Source organism: Labrus mixtus, chromosome 14 (genome assembly GCF_963584025.1).
Source record: "Labrus mixtus chromosome 14, fLabMix1.1, whole genome shotgun sequence".
Taxonomy (NCBI): domain Eukaryota; kingdom Metazoa; phylum Chordata; class Actinopteri; order Labriformes; family Labridae; genus Labrus; species Labrus mixtus.
This window is the reverse complement of record NC_083625.1, coordinates 19,014,883-19,031,929: the sequence shown is the minus strand read 5'-3', so window position 1 is coordinate 19,031,929 and position 17,047 is coordinate 19,014,883. Positions and strand designations below refer to the sequence as shown.

Genomic DNA, 17,047 nt, shown 5'->3' with positions numbered 1-17,047 from the left:
TCTCTTCTAAGAGTCGTGTTTCTGATATGCTGCCGACCAACACACACACACACACACACACACGTCACTAACACTTACCTGCCTGTAGCTTTTAGTATGATCTACCTGCTGTTAGAACGGAAACCCCCTCTGTAAAATAAGTAGCCTACCTACAGTCTAGTAGTGCCAGTATAAGGACATGTAGGTAAAAGCAGTTTCCATACTGTATGTAATAACTAATACAATAATTCCTGCCCTTATTTCGCGTTGCCCAGTTAAACAAGCTTTATTCACAGGACTATCAACATTTTAGCCTACTGCTAGTATTTTTTTTTTTAATTCACTTATCAGACGCTTTTATCCAAAGCGACGGACATCAGAGAGCAGAACACAAATCCAGTCATACACCGATGGACAATGCGGGGTTAAGTGTCTTGCCCAAGGACACATCGGACATAGCACACCTAGCACAAAAATGCTACAAAACATAGGCTAGATTATTTAGTGGTTGGTGAAGGATAGCTGACCCTCTATACAGCGCTGCCGTGTGTCTGATATTCTGTCCTGACGTTACTTAACTGTCCCTTAAACCCTGTTTCTCTATCCGGCCGAATCTCAAAAGCTGGAGCTAAAATGATTTTATCCGAAAGCCTATCGAGCTAATATCAATGGTCTGCTTTTTCCTTTCTTTCATTTCAGTGACATAAATGAGTATTTTCAGGGGTTTTAAAGCCTGTCCACCACAGATAACAGACGTACAACACGAGTTATGATCACGGTGTAGTGTAATCGGAGTCTTATAATCTCTTGAGTGTAATGAACCCACCTCTCTCTCTCTCACACAGCGGCAGCTCCAACACTCTAGTTGTAGTTCCGGGTTTTCGCCACCCGGTGTCACCATGACAACAGTGAGCTCTCGCATGTTAACCCACCAGCAGAAAGACAAACAGCCATCTGTCAGTGTTGAGAAAGAGACGTGAGCTAATTCATAATGTAGGCTTAAAACATTCAAATAACGTGAATGTCCGCATTAAAACATTCCATTCTTCAAAGCATATGTGTTTAAAATTAAATCCATGGTTATGAAGGGAAAACAATAATACTGAAAAACACAAATAGAACTGTTAGTTGGTGCTACCAATAAAATAATTTGCAACAAAATAATTTGCTGCGCAAGGTGAAAATGCGAGCTAAGAATCTAAACTTCTTCAATCAACACGTAGGCCTATGCCTACACTACACACCTATCCAGATGGTAGGCTTTATTAGTTTTTATCTGTTAAAAGGCCTATCATAGCCTACACTAGGCTACATCACTGGTTTAGATTGGGCCTACAAATAAAGAGGGAAAAGTCTAATCTACAGTAGGTCTAACATTTATTCATCAGTTTCAATTGATACCACTGTAATGGCTATCCCTTTTTCATGACCTCAAATTTTTTTCCAGTTAGTCATCCGTCTTTCAACCAAGTCCATGGAGTCCAAAATTTACGCCACTTTTGCAAATTCACAGCATCTATTGCTCAATTTCTCTTTCCACAGTGAAAGGGGTTCACATTCCTATGAATGCTTTTCTCATAAGGCTACTTGCTTTGGACTAACTTAGAGCTAAAGATGTGTCTCCTTAGCAGCTGCCATGTGAGGGCAACATAAGTGTGCTCCTTGGTTTTTAATTAAAGCGTTTGTTAGGAAAAATAATCATCTGCATACTTTTACTATTAGATTTATTAGTTTAATTTCAGTGCAACATCCTGTTCATACCAGATTAAGTGCTGAGAACTTTATATGCACAATATTACTTTTTTTCCATGAAGTTTATGCAAAAAAGCTTTTATTTCTTCTAGTCTTCCCTCTTTAAATCTTGGAAAAGTACACAAGCTCTTTGAAACAACTCAGCTGTTGTTAGAAAGTAAACGGATGACATGTTGATGTTTCTTACAGTCTGGAGTCTTCCTGTTCCTGGCACCATCTTCAATTCCTTGTTGGACTTCTATAATGAAAAGCAGGATACAACAAGTTTCCAGTCAAATCTTTAAATCTGTGCTTGTGATTTAATTTATTGCTTAGGTCACATGAAATCCGGCCTACTGTACTGCACTGCATAATTGAAAGATTGATCTTTTTTTACCCTGTGGAGAGGGAATATGAGAGGAGCCACAATTACAGAGGACAGAGAGGGGAACGGTTGTTATGAAATCATCAGTTCTGCTCTGTCACCTTCTAAAATATATGCACACATGCACTTTCATTCTGTTTTCCGGATGTTCAGCATAGTTTCACATTAAATCATATTTTACATCTAAAGCAATTAACTTGGGTAGAATGTGTTGTGCAATAATAGAGTTGGCTCAGAAAGGCCTGAACATGACCTATAAGTGCAGGGTGCATTCAAAAACAGCCTCTCACTTTGTTAAACTTCTTCTGTGCCTGATCATTTTCAATTTTTCCTAAATTTCTCCAACCCCCCCCAATCATCGGTCATCTACTCCCCCGCTGCTCTTCGCTTTGACTTTCTAAAGAGGAATGCATGTCCAGTCCGAGGGATCCAGATTGGATTCCCACTAAGTGTAAAGGTCTCTGTGACTCCCACACATCATGGCAGAGGCTGCAGAGCTCTTGCACACTCAGACGCTGTGCGCCCCCCAGCAGACTCTGCACGTCATCGCATTCCTGCTTCTGCTGCCTCTTATCAGGACTTAAGACAAACACAGCACAGCAGGACAAGAGAATTCTGATTCCTCCCGCTCTGTTGGAGCCCCAAAACTGTCAAAAGTCCTCCCTTGAACTAGTTTGAGCTTGCAAAAAAAGCTTGAAAGAGGACCATTGTAAGAAAATCTGCTAAAGTCATATGCCACATGACACTCTGCTGTGTGCTTTTATGAGGTGGCCATTTTGCTTTAAGCCTCCAGACTCAGCAAGGTGTTGCAGATCTGTAGTCTGCAAAAGTGGCTCATTTTATAGCTTTATTAATGAAACAGCATCCCCTCCACAGGCCCCTGTAACGTAGTCCAGGGGGTTGGCTCATCAGTGGATTCTAGCAGAGAAACAACACTCCCCCTCCCTACAGAGCGTTCCTTGCCTTGGTAGATTATGGGGGCAATAGAAACTCTACGACTCAGATGTAACGGAGCCAAAGGAGTCCCTGGGGCTTGGGGAAGTACGGTGAGAGGGAGGAGATCATTCATTTTATGATATTTCTCTCTGTGATTCCTATTTGAGCCGCTTTCTAGTATTTTGTTTAAAATAGATGGCCAAAGATGATGATTTCATTCTGAAAAAATTCCTGTAGGGTTTTTGGAAATTGGAGGTCTCGTAATTTGTTGAGGAATGTAAAGATTTACGGCCCTACTTGTCAAGTCTTCGAGCCAGTAGAGCCTCAGGCCGTATAGCTTCACCTGTGCACCAAACATAATAATTAGTCTGACATCAAGGATTGATGTTAACAGGGCCGTTCCATTACCTTAACTTTGAATCATTTCAAGAACCGGAATCCTTTTTGGTAAAAAGATTCATTTTCTGAATGTCTGCAAAGCCTCAGCCACAATTTTTGTTATTCTTCCTCTGTCCCTCATTCCTATTGACCCCCTTTGTTGTACTAAAACCAGGTTTATTTTGCAGGAACATCTGGCTCTAATTAAGGCGTTCTTCTCCCTCCCTCCCTGCTCACGTCATCCCCCCTCATGGCTCTTTGTAGCAACTGTCCTTTCAGCATCTCTGTCTGACTCTTCATCCATTCTCCAACTCTTTCTCTCCCCCCTTATTTCTCTCCCACTTATTCATGCTCTCCGCCCATCCTGACTCAACAGCCTCCACCTCCTCCCCCCTTGTCTTTCACCTCTCGCCTCCGACTATCATCTCTTTCTTAAACAGTCTGCTTTGGTTTGCATGTACGCTGCATCATGATGCATATGGGCAACATCTTGGGTCTCTCCTTGTTCCTGTGTCTGAGCTTAGGATGGACGAGTGCCCAGCAGAGCAACTCCACCAGGTGAGTGTGTGTAAATTGTCTTCTAGAAATGGATTATCATTGTACTTTGGGATAATATTCTTAGTTTGAACACAAATCAGCAAATGGAGTTCACAAGTCAGCAACTTTGTGAATTCTTTCCTGTGTCTGTAAGTACATTCTTTCCACTCCACTGTTTGATTGGGCACAGAGTTGTCCTGTTGGTTGTTGGCTCATGATGTGAAGCATGCTGAGTCTACAGTGGCTAAACCAGATGTCAATGCTTTGGGTTCTGCCTGTGGGGTCGAATCAGAGCAACTTGGCTCCAGCCCTGGACAGCTTGGCTCTAATCAGCAGGCTTGTGACTTTGCTGGGGATCTGCTGTCTGAGTCTGTAGTTAGTGGAAAATGTTTTTTTTTTCAATTGCATGTGAGTACATGTTGGTTCCTCCAGGATAGAGGGATGACAGACAAATCTTTCTGGAACTTTCTTTCTCCTTCTCGAATCCTCCCTCTCCTTCTCCTTCTCAAATAACTCCAACAGCACAATTTGCACAGCTGAGCCAAAAACAAACCAATCTCCATCAACAGATTCTATGATAACATTTAAATAACAGGCTAATTCTTCTTGGCTCATGTACACTGTACAAAACAAGGCTTGTGTGCCCTTTCTGGCCTCTAATAGGACATTTTCTGAGCTTGAAAATGAGCTTTGACATTCATTGAGCTCTGGGGATGTTTGGAAAACACCAGAAAATGTGTTGACACAGTAACTCTGTGGTTGATATTTGGTCAACTGCAAAATGTGCTTGTCGTCTTTATCTGAAAAACTGAGATAGATCTTTTCGGTAATGCTTCTATAACACTTCAACCCTGACTCTTCATCCCTGACTCTTCATCCTATAAAACCATGGCAGCCATCTAGACCGATCTAGTTGTGTTGGCATAACATCATAGGGTCAGAAATACAGAATCTGGTTATTCTGAGTTTCTTTTAATAAAAACATTGCATGCACAAATATTTAATATACTGTTTATGTACAAATCTGTCATAGAACAACTGCTTCAATTATTGGAATGAATAAGATTACATGAGACGTCAAATTAAGTCAGTAACATTATTATATCAAGAAACCATCAACAACAGTATCTCAGTTTTGTCAGGGCTCAAAATGTGGAAGTCTTAAATCCAGCTTTGTTGTGTTTCTGTTGAAGCTGGAAACACTTTACCTGGATAGCTGAATTTATTTCCTGTTTATTTTCATGTCGGAGATGACTGGGTTGCAATATTTCAGCCAATCGGATACCTCCTCCCTCTTTGGCAACTCCTTAATTTTTAAGGCCTTAAATTAATAAGGCTGCTAACATTCCTATGTAGCTTACTAGCTAGTCCAGCTTGTTAGGTAAGAGTGATCAGCTTGATAGTGAGCCTGAGTTAGCTAGCTCCTGATGGTCTGATCCACCACAGAGAAAGTTACTCATGTTACACAGATGGTACAGATGGTGGCAGCTGTAAAAAATCATAGTGAACAGACACTTTATTCAAACATCCTTACTTTTTAAAACCTTACATTAAGAAGGATGCAAATGCTGTCTTCCTAACTGGCTGACTACCTATGCCCGTTTGTTAGCTTATATTACCCAGCCTGATAATGGGAGTCTGGGAGCCACCACACAGATAGTCTTGTTTTTCGCTCTTTTCAGAGCTTAGTTTTGTATTCTTACAATCATAAACCAGCGAAATTAGCTCTGAATTAACCAGCTAAAGTTAGCTGAAATAAAATAAGCTCAAACCCTTCCTAGCCAGCTATAAAATGAACTCCATTAAGACTTTGTTATAATATAGGCTAAATAACAATGGAGTAACATTTTTAACATTCAATTAATGAATCACTTATTGTTTGACAAATTATTCAAATATACATTTGTTTATTTTGTATTAAACACTTTCGGACTTCATACAAACAATACGTATCAGCACTTGACCTCTCAACTGAAATGTGCCCTCCATCTATTTTAAGGCTGAACTATTTCATGACCACAATATGACTGTGTTAATAAATCATCTTAATCCTGTGTTTTCTGCTCATGAGCATAAGTGCATGTTACCATAAATAACTTGATGGGTTTGCCTTTTTTTTTTTAATTTGAGGTCATCTAATTACAGACTTTCATTAGGAAAACAATAAATGTAGTAACATCCTGTGGAGGCTTATAAATTGTGGACTGACTGTCATATAATACAATACTTGTTTACCAACAGTACACTGTGTTTAAAATCCAACAATTCCTCTGTGGACCAGAGTAGTCAGAGTTCACAGACAGACTGTTATAGAAGACATAAAACAAATTGTATCTGTGGGTGTTGTGAGGCTCTGTAGACTCATAAATGCAGTTTTATTGTCTCATAGGCTTACACTGCCAATAGCACCGTCTAATGTTATCTACATTGTCTTACTGCTGTCTTCATCACAGGCCTGTATTTCACTGTGGAGGAAACCTGGTCGCGGACTCAGGCTTTGTTGGCAGTGAGGGGTTCCCAAGCTTCTACAAACCTAACAGTAAATGCAGCTGGCATATCACTGTGAGTCATTTACCCTCCTGCATGTCTCGATACTGACTCCTTCCTCTCTCAGTCTCTCAGAGTTTGACTCATATCCATCTCTGTGTTTCAAGGTCCCACAGGGGAATGTGGTCATGCTTTCCTTCCGCATCTTTGACCTGGAGGCTGACTCACAGTGCCGCTACGACTATCTGGATGTTTACAATGGCAATTCCAACTTGGTGCAAAAACTTGGTCGCTTTTGTGGAACTTTTCGACCTGGCACTCTTATTTCCACCACAAACTCCATGATGCTGGAGATGGGGAGTGATGGAGAGACGCAGGGCAGAGGCTTTGTGGCTTACTTCAGTGGAGCCCAACCATATGTAGATGGTATGTCGTTACTGCTTTAAGTGGAGATTAAATTGTTTTTCCCTTTTAATTCAGCCTACAACGTACCACATGTTATATAAACTACGCCCAGAATGAATCACATATGACTTAATCAGTACTGCTTTACTGCAAACAATAAATCATGTAATCATACATTTTAATCTGTAAATAAGATTTTTAGATCTCTACCCAGGCAAGTAAATTCTTAATTTCAGATGAAGCATGAAATTGGAGGACTAACAAAGCAGAAGACATTATTTGCTTTTCACATCTTTTGAGAGTGCTACCCAACTTCAATATATTAATTCAAACCAACTGGTCCAATAAAGTATCACTCTCTTATAAGGCTCCATTCAAACATCTTATCTGATGGATTTATACACTGTTAGATGATTTGTTTTTCAGCTTGTGAAAAATATGTTTACAGATTGAACTGAATGACCAATTGTATTCTGAAAAAAGTTTCAGAGGATGAGAACCAGAATCCAATTTTAGTGAAGACTGATAAAGCTTTCAAAAAAAGCATCCCGACATATGAAACTCTATCAAAGTCAAATAGAGAAAAAATAAACAAAGGCAAATATTTTAACCGATTAAGAGTTAATTATTGACCATTAAAACATTATATATGACTTTTAGGCTTGTTTTAAAATAAAGCCTATTTTCAAAGTGGTACAAAATATGAATCAGGGCTTTGTTGAGTCATTGTTGAACTTCTGACACTCTTCAGTTACCGTGGTGACACAATTCAAAGGAAAATGGGACTTACTGTCTAATTCTCTGGATTCTACAGCATGTGGTTGTGATAATGAGAGAAATAACGGAATAAATACCAAACACCTGAACATCTGGAGGGCCCTCAAGCCTGAAATGTCTTTGTTTTGCAGCTTTTTGTTTGCCTCATATGCAAATTATCATCAGCCGGACACGGACAGTTTAGCATATAATTCTATCTGTAAGTGTGCTGATACTTTTGCAGCAGATTGTCATGTCTTTCAAGAAGCTGGACTCTCATAAAGGCTTGAATTTATGTAAAGCACTTTGAGCTACTGTATAAGAGTAATATAAGTTCATACTTCCTTTTTATCATTATTTTTATGGTAAAACAGAGACATAAATAGAGGACATTTATGGTGAACATAATTAACACTGCATGGCATTTGTCGATATTAACATATTTTTTATGGGGGCCCCCAGGTTACCCCAGGTTAAATTGCTAACCATTAACTTCAATGCCTCATATAAAATGTTTCCCCTAAATACTTTTGGTTTAGCCAACATTAACAACCAGATAAAGAAAACCATCTCTGTGCAACTTTAGCCGTCAGATGGGCACATTTTCTGAAACTTGGAACCAGCAGTTGGCCAAATAAAATTTAAAAAAAAAAGTCATCAAGAGGTACCGAAACAAAGTTAGTACTTTGCATACTTCTTGGGAAACTTAAATTCATTGATTCTTTATCCTTATATATGTAGTGTGTATGACTTGTTTCAGACCAACAGTTCTGTGGGGGGAAGACAACAAAGTCCCAGGGAGAGATCAAGACGCCAAACTGGCCTGAGAAGAAGTACCCACCAGGAACCAGTTGCTCCTGGCTCATCACCGTGGAGCCTGATATGGTCGGAAAAAGTTACTCACTCCCAGCATGCAAAGCTTTTAATTACCAAGTCTTTACATACCACATGGAACAAATACTTGAACTGATAGTATAAAGTGATGTTTCTGTTTCTGTTTGGGTACCAGGTGATCCAGGTGAAGTTTGATAAGTTTGTGTTGGAGGCTGACACTTATTGTCGGTTTGACTACGTAGCTTTCTTTAATGGTGGGGAGAAAGACGATTCCCGTCTGATTGGGCGATACTGTGGCGATCAGGCCCCTCAGTAAGTGATGAATACTTTCTACAGCACTGTGTTGGCATTTCAAGTCATTTTAAAATAAAAAAAAAACTTTTATCTTATCTTCCACCTGTCTTCTGTCCAGGCCCATTATCACCAGCGGCAACGTGCTCCTGGTCCAGTTTGTGTCCGACCTCAGTGTGACATCTGACGGCTTCTTCGCCCAGTACACCAGCATCCCACGAGGTTCTCATATACCCCCAGTTGATGCAGGGGCTGGTACAAGGGCAGTTCCTCCAAAACCTGCAGTAAAACCTGCTGCCCCTAAACCCGCCACTACCATTGCACCACCACCTGCGCCCACACAGAGACCCAGACCAGTCAAACCCACAAGAGGCAGAGGACAGGGCACCACAGGCCAGGACAGGAGGGTGCCCGTCACAAGACCCAATGGAAAGAGACCAGGTGGATGAAGATACTGTCTCGCCATGTGGACATGTCAGATATTGAACAGAAGAGGAAAAATGTACACGAACAGTAAATCACATTTTTGGTGTATTCTTTGTGTTTTTAGTAGCTCAGAATCCTCTGTGTGCCAAAGCCTGTAAGAAAGACGGAAACATCAAAACAAGTTTCTGTGCCAGTGAATTTGGTAAGTTTCCTACCCCTCAAATATGCAACATTCAAACATTCAGAGTTTGTGTTTTCACTGAGTCACTTTATTGTTCCATTAAAAAAAAAAAATTGCACAACAATGAGTAGCAAGTAGAGAGTAGTAGAGACTTCAACAGTGACCATTTACAGAGTGGAGCACAATGTTAACAGAACAATACACTAGGACAAACAACAGAAAATAAATTAAACATAAATAAATAGGAAGCTAAGAGTTATCTTACAAATGTCTGAAGGCTCAAAAAATGTTGTTTGTGTTTTGTTGCTTTTTCGTGTTCATAAACTTCAAGGAACCCATCACTGGGGGTTGTGGTTTTTAAACACTTATAGCTATGGATAAAATACTCCTAAATTGTATTCCTAAAATTGGGTTCAGAAAAATTGGGTAAGAAGGAAATCAATAAACCTTTCAAGTAGACTGTCAAAAGTTATGAAAAGCTGAATTCTTGCTGAGCTGCACAGGGACAAACACATTTATAAAGAGACCATGGATCACTCTGTATGACAGAATCTTAATGAAATATCATGTCCATTTATGATCAGTGAGGGTGGATATGGTAAAGGAAGTTGGTTGGCTCTAAATGAAACCTCCTCCTTTTTTCCAGTAATTACCGGGAAGGTGACCTCTCTGGCCCCAGGGCCCCGGGGAACTCTTCAGGTCAGCATCTCCCTCATCAAGGCTTACAAGGCAGGCCGCCTGACAATCACACAAGTGGGAGAGACCATGTCTGTGAAGCTGGTGGCACAGTGCAAGAAGTGCCCGCTGCTCCGCAGAGGTATCACAATTTTGGATTTTGTAAACCTTCATACACCAATGGTTATGTATTAACTTCTCTGCTTGCTCAAAAATGTAATAATGTCATTCATTTTCATTCCAATAGGCGGGAACTACATAATCATGGGTCAGGTGAATGATGACGGACGTGGCACTCTGGCTCCCGGTGCATTCACAGCTCCATACAAAGCCCCACATGACAAGTTATTAATGAACATCAACAACCAACGCTGCTAACCTCACATCTGTCCACATCAGGAAGTTCAGATGAATTATCAGTCACACAAACATTACAATGTGAAATACAGAACTATTGAAGCACAGTATTATCCACCATTTTAAAGGAACACATGCCTTATGTTTGTAATTTATATATAAATAAAGGTTTTATATCTCGTTGAAAAACTTCGACTGTATGTTTACTGAAGTTTTTGCAGCTCTCATGTGTTGTCATCTGTACCTCTGGCTCCACCTTGTGGATACAAAGGGTATTGGCACTCAAATTAACCTATTGCTACCTTGAACGGTTTTACCCTAAGAGTCTTAAATGTGTAATCCTGTGACATTAGTTGACTATTAGTAATGGTGTTTGTCATCACGATGTCAAGTCTCAGAAGAAAAAATAATTATCCATGTGGTTTAAAAAAAATCTCTAATCTAGTCTGAATTTAGTCTAGTTGTCTTGGTTTTGCTCAGTTGGTGGAGCGGGTGCCTCATGAAGAGTCTATAGTGCTCGTTGTACTAGTTGCAGGTTGGACCCCTGATCCTGATGTTGTTTGGTGCATCCTGCATGTTATCTCCCTCTCTCTCTCCCCACATTTCCTGTCTATCTGCTGTCCTGTCCAAATGAAGGCAAAAAGACCAAATGGATAATCTTTTTGAAAAAGAGTAAAACTATATATTTCCTCTGAGTCACAAGAAGATGTAGGTAAGGGTCAAAAACCACATCCTTTGTTCTGAGATATTTTATATAAAAATCAGCTAGTCTGACTTGAAATTACAACTTGTTTTTGTATGTAGGCCTATTGGTTGTTCTTCAATAATCATGAAGTTTAACAAATAACTGAACTCAAACATTCTGACTTCAGGTAAACAGAATAGCACATATTGTGAACAGTAATACTTTGATAAAGCCCCTGCCATGATGACTGTCAGCTGCTTGTTTAAACACTGAATTTGAATGAAGGTAAGAAGATTGTTGTGGCAGCTGGAAATAAAAAAAATAAAAGTACCAAACCTTTATTCCTTTATTCCTTTACATGGTGCTAATTTTGAATAATGCTTTAAGATACTAATAATCAAAGTTCTATGGGGGGTGTATATCTCCCCCCATTTACCATTTCCAGTCTATTTAAACTTCACTATAGGTTACCTTTACTTTAATGAGCTTGGTTAGTTTCACCCTCCATTAGCTTTCAGTGTGCAGGTGTAAAACACAACTTTAAAGTTAAATGACATTTTATTGTAAAAAGGTATAAAATACATTCATTACATAAAAATTGTGTACAAAAAGCAATATTGATTTCAACACAACCACTATAAATGATGACATATGATATTTTTACAATGGCTTTAGAAGTAGAAATACAATCGCAAGATCTATTTTTTTTTTTTTTTCAAAGGAGCCATGCTCAAAAAATCCAACCCTTGTCATTAAAAAGAGGTATATATAAAAAAATATAAACACTTTTCCTCCTGTGATTCCTCCTACACCCATACACTCCCCTTCCTCTCCTTGTCTGCAGTACCCTGCTGGCCACAGCAGCCTCCTGCTGCAGCCCCCCGGTGGCGAGAGGCGGGCAGGTTCTTGTAGACGGCGCGGCTGTAGGGAATGAAACACATGCCCAGCTGGAGGTGTCGGGCCAGGCGACAGTAAGCAGCCAGAGCCAGGACCAGCAGGGGGGTCAGCAGCAGGAAGCCAACAACCAGCAGAGCCACGCAGCCCCCATCATCCAGAAGGTCTGAGCAGTACAGAGAGGTGCCATGAGGCTGCACCTGAAGAACAAGGAGACAGTGAATGAGTAACAGCATGGATGTATAGTTTTCAGTATATACTTCATTTGAGTCCTAACCTTCAGCACAGTTCAATATTTCATATCTATTTTAAGGAGGCTTTGATTAGATATTCTTCTTACACACGTGATAAATACATTGGAGTATCCGATGCACTTTGTAATGCAGTTGGGGTCCACCACTCCCCCACAATGCATTGCAAGAAGGAACATGAGCAGCTTAGTCGCAGCTGTTTCTGATTAAAATTAAGCTTCGAGAAGATCCAGTAAGATCTTTGAAAACAGTATCCGATGTCTAGAAAAACATTTTCTTTCTCCCTGTGTGGTTTGACTGTCTGTGGCATTCACAGGTCGGAGTTTGATTGACAGCCAACATCATTTTCTGTTAGAACAAAAGATTCACTGTATTTTAATGCAAGGAACCATCTATTATAACGTTTGATTGTGACAGTGTCATGTATGTTCATGGTAAACTGGAGCAGCAGCAGCAGCCTGACCTTTGTGACTCTTTCACTTCTTCTGGTGAGATACTGAAAGATTTTCACAGGAGATTCTTGCTATAACTGTTTTTACTGTTTTTACCTCTCTGATATGAATCCCAACACCTACACGTAAACATACTTTATTTCAACAACTAGACTTAAATATTGCCCGATTTTTTCTAATTCTGCACCTTTAATGCCCCCCTCAAATATAAATAGGCCCTTTAATAATATAGTTGGGCCCCCTAAAAACTTGATTCACCCCCCTGAATTGAAAGTTTTCTACGTAGCAACAGGGGACTCATTTACATTGGGGGAGGGAGGGGGTAAAACAGAGTTCAAGGGGGCTTGATTGTGTATTTTAAGGGTGCTTTATCACACCTGAGAGGGCCAAAGTGGGTTTTAAGGGAGTGAAATAGAAAAAGTCAACTTTTGAGGGGGAAAAATTCTATAAAGGTGGATCGAGTTAGGGTACCATATGCACGATCTGTCGCACACACACATTGATTGCTGCCTATTTTTTAAAGTCATAACATGGCAGCTTTGTTTCTTACTGTGGAGTGGCAGAGGAAGCCAAATATGATCATGACAAGTGCCGGGGTGAGGATGGTGCCGAACACGACGCTGGCCAGCCCAGCGTTGATCAGAGCGATGATCATATTCTGTGCAGTGACCAACACCGAGCATGCCCAGCAGTCCAGAGAGCCCCGTAACTCCAGGGGGGTGTCAGGGGCTTCACTTCCTCCCAGGGAGTATGGAGGCGGCACCACGACCCCTGACCCCGCTCTGGAGGGGGAGCCCCGCTCAGAGTGGGCCTTCTCAGACATCGTCTTCTCCAGGGTCCCGTTCCGTGAAAGACTCATCTTCCTTTGAGGTCTTTCTGCTGCACGGAAAAAAAGGTTTTGCTGGGTAATTTGTAAAAGCAAATGATAATCATGATTACAATGTAAAAGATTAGAGTAGATAACAGCCAATTTAACCATGCTCCAAAGACGTTTGAATTAAAACTAAACACTTGTTTACAAGAGAGTGCAAACTATTTTGAGTGTCTCCCTTTGTGCTTGATGTTGAAAAAGGCTTCCCACAAAAAAATGTTTTCTGTTTAATTAAAATCTACTCTTTCCTGCCTGTCCGGATTTCTTTATTCTTCCCATTAAAAACATGCAGAACTAAAGAATGTTAAACCATTAGCATTGGGTTACTGAAGTAAAGTGGTGAAAGGTGTGGAAAGTCAACACAGATAGCCACACTGCTCTGAGTGCAAGGAAATGGGCTCCACTGACCCCACCTCCAAACTCCAGGATAACCGGGAGCAAGAACAATAAGCGGCTTGAAATCTGTAGAAAAGTACCACTAATCTCTAACCATGAGTGTCAGGAAAATGTTATGACTTTTATTTTGAAAGAATAGCCTTTTCCCCTTTGTTCTTTGGTGTAGTACTGTACAAACACGTTGGGCTTACAAGCAATCTTTCATTTTTTGCTCTGTCTATAATAGAGACCAATTGATTACTTTTTATCAGCTCACTTGTTTGTGATGCTCCATGAAGACATTATAGGATTTGAGACACTGCGATTTATATTTTTAAAAAAGATAAATATCTCCTCCAGGACGTATAAAGACCCCTAGAATAAGACTTTGGATCATTAAGAAAATGTTCTGGAATTCTTGTTGACCTTTAGATTCGATTTCATTGAAAAAACAAATTACTCCAATTGTTCCGAGAATGTGAATTCATCTTTGGAGAGGTTCTGTTAGTGAGAGTTTGTCAGCACAGTAGGCCTACGTATGTCTTCCATTCAATCATCGAGCAGCTCAAACACTTGCCTTCCAATGACGTCATGCACACGGCCCTGTTGTTTAATCAACCTCAGAAATATAAAAAAGGAAACCCAGGAATAACATAAACCAAGAAACAGTTTCAGAATATTTCATTAGACAAATGTCCCAATTTGTTAGGCTCAGGAAAAAGAATTGCTCTTCCTTTTTTTTCCTTTTTTTTTTAAACATGGTTCTATTAAAAAAAGAGTAGTGTTATAATGTTGGTTACTCACTGTGTGTTGAACGTGTTAGAGTGTCCTGTAGTTGGATGGAAGCAACAGATGATGGCACTCTGAGAGACCTGGAGAGCGGTGAGTGGTCAGAGACAAAGAGAATTTCAAGAATTTCCTCCTGATGTATGTCTTCTCTGTTTGAAAATCCAGATTTTCTCAGGCTGGTATCCAAGTGAGCTTGAGTTTCAATTGACTTAAACCTTAAGTTTCCTCCTCTTGAATTCAGGCCTAAAAAAATGAGAAAGTTCCCTCCTGCTTTAAATCCAAACTCCAAACTGAACTCCCTCACAGAGCCGGTCAGAAAGGAGCCCTGCAGACGTGAGGCGAATTGTGCTTTCCCACTGGCTTCAGCGCTTCCTTCCCTGACATTCTGTTTCCTCACTCCGACTCCAGTTTGAGATATGATTGAGTGCGTAAGCGGTTACGAGTATGTGCGTGTATGTGTGTGAGTGTGTATCCTGTGTTGCCGGTGATGCGAGTGGGCTGTGTTAGAGGCAGCTGCTGGTGTCTGGGCATGAGCTGGGGGGGGGGGGGGGTTTGTGTGATAACCCCTGGAACCGGGGGGGAGGGAGGATGAGTGTGTATTTGGACAGATTAGAGGAGTAAGGGTATGCTGTCCAATTCTCAACACTTTACACCCTCACTGAGAACATTCTCCTTTTCTCTGACCAAAGCTGATAAGGGGAGTTTCAAAATCAAAGACAAATGAGCTGCTTTTAAAACTACATGTGGATAAGAGAAAAAGGTGGACTGTTACATAAGATATCGGCTGTGCTTCTCTCACCATAACTGCACACTATACTGGACAAAAGGACATCACTATTAATTCTACTTTCTGCCTCCTACAACAAATACAAAGCTATATTTGAATGTATAAATCCTTGTAAACCCCATCACATTTGGAACGCAAGAATTCTTTTAACTCTCTACCCAGAGCTGCTGCTTCCAGCCTTAAAGATGTTTTCATCATATACCGTCTTTTTTAATCTCGTTCCACGGATTTATTTCAGAATACATTTTAAATTAAATGAAGCTAAAAGAAGGGCTTTATTGTGAACCCTTTTCCCTCCAAGATCACAGGGCAAGACCTCAGGTCCCCAACCCCAAGGTTCTTAACGTTCTGAAACACATGGAGATTGTGCTGTCCCTGTTGAAGATATGATCATACCATAATAATATGTAGCTCTTAACCAATGTCTGTTGCCCTCCTATGTTTTACTAGGGTTTTACTTCAGCAACTTTGTCAGGAGAGGTTGCAGCTTTTGCCCACAATATTACTGGTTTTAAGACACACTATTGCAGATGTTATGTCTAGTAGTTACACTTTTCTTGATGAAATGCAATAGGCTCCTCACTTATGGTTAAGCTGTAGAAAACCTACAGATTAATACTAAATGCCACCTAACTGCATGAAACAACACCATCTGAATACTGGCATTAAGAAAACCAACAATAAGTCATACATGCATGCTCAGAAACATAATCAATAAGCTTGATAAACCATGCAACACAAAGCATGATGGGAAACATGTCACTAGAATATTTTGCCTGGTCTTTTGATTTAATTTCCCCTCTCTTTGTTTAAATCTGAAGCACTGTGTTATTGTCCATGACATGTGCTTTATAATTGAACTTTGCATGCTTGCTTCCACTACATAAAAAAAAAAGAGCGCACATACAGAACTGTCAAGTAAGAAGTTTAAAAGCTATCCAGATTTGCTGAGTTGCTTCAGATCTTTCTCAAAAGCAGGAGTGTCTGAGGTTTGGCCCCTGACCTGCTGATGAAAAACAGAGCTTTGCTCTCAGAAAACATAAGGAAATGAGGATTGGGGAGGGAGGGGGGCACACTGACTAATTTGGAGGAGAAAACTGGCTATCATGGGACTGATAAGAAACCTGAGGGGTTCAGTTCAAAGGGTGAAATGAGCATTTCGATATGAAATCTCTTTTTTTTTCACCCCACTCTGGGCATTGTTGTTTATTTGTTTCTCCACAGGAGTAGATATAAAGACTCCCGGGAGAGATTGAGGCTATTAAAACAGTCAGTACAAGGGAATATGATCAAAGAGTCAGAGGAATTAGTGAGAAATGTATGAGGAATGGGTGATTTTAACATTAACAATGCCACAGTGGGCTGTTTATAAGTGTATGTCAATGTCAAGGGGGGTGGGTAGAGGAAGAGCGGCCTTCCTGTCCTTGGAACCGGGATATCCGCTGCTGTGACCATGTTTAGAGGAGATGTCCCCACATCTGCAACCTTGTGTCCTCTAACACTGGTGATTCAGTTTGGTCAGAAAGGCATAAATAGCCACATCGAAGATATATATCGGCTTTATTCGTGGAAATTTTAAAGAGAC

The 17,047-nt window shown here is 40.4% G+C and overlaps 2 protein-coding genes across 4 annotated transcripts; one reads left to right on the top strand and one right to left on the bottom strand.

The window, feature by feature from the left end:
- Positions 1–3,684: 3,684 nt before the first annotated feature.
- On the top strand, positions 3,685–10,547 carry pcolcea (procollagen C-endopeptidase enhancer a). Of its 2 annotated transcripts, none has more exons than XM_061055654.1 (9): positions 3,685–3,967; positions 6,400–6,508; positions 6,601–6,859; positions 8,355–8,479; positions 8,604–8,740; positions 8,841–9,160; positions 9,273–9,347; positions 9,973–10,143; positions 10,249–10,547. In XM_061055654.1, exons 1-9 carry the CDS (start codon positions 3,879–3,881, stop codon positions 10,377–10,379), a joined length of 1,416 nt encoding a protein of 471 aa, XP_060911637.1. In that variant the 5' UTR covers positions 3,685–3,878; the 3' UTR covers positions 10,380–10,547. The 2 variants fall into 2 exon arrangements, with proteins under 2 accessions (XP_060911637.1, XP_060911636.1); XM_061055653.1 differs by having other exon boundaries at positions 3,686–3,967; positions 9,270–9,347.
- A 1,035-nt stretch (positions 10,548–11,582) lies between these two features.
- Positions 11,583–15,199, bottom strand: tmem88a (transmembrane protein 88 a). 2 transcript variants are annotated; one of them, XM_061055658.1, is made up of 3 exons: positions 14,691–15,199; positions 13,191–13,516; positions 11,583–12,137 (listed from the first exon to the last, which is right to left on the bottom strand). In XM_061055658.1, exons 2-3 carry the CDS (start codon positions 13,497–13,499, stop codon positions 11,850–11,852), a joined length of 597 nt encoding a protein of 198 aa, XP_060911641.1. In that variant the 5' UTR covers positions 13,500–13,516; positions 14,691–15,199; the 3' UTR covers positions 11,583–11,849. The 2 variants fall into 2 exon arrangements, with proteins under 2 accessions (XP_060911641.1, XP_060911640.1); XM_061055657.1 differs by having other exon boundaries at positions 13,191–13,519; positions 14,691–15,196.
- Between the last annotated feature and the right edge of the window lie 1,848 nt (positions 15,200–17,047).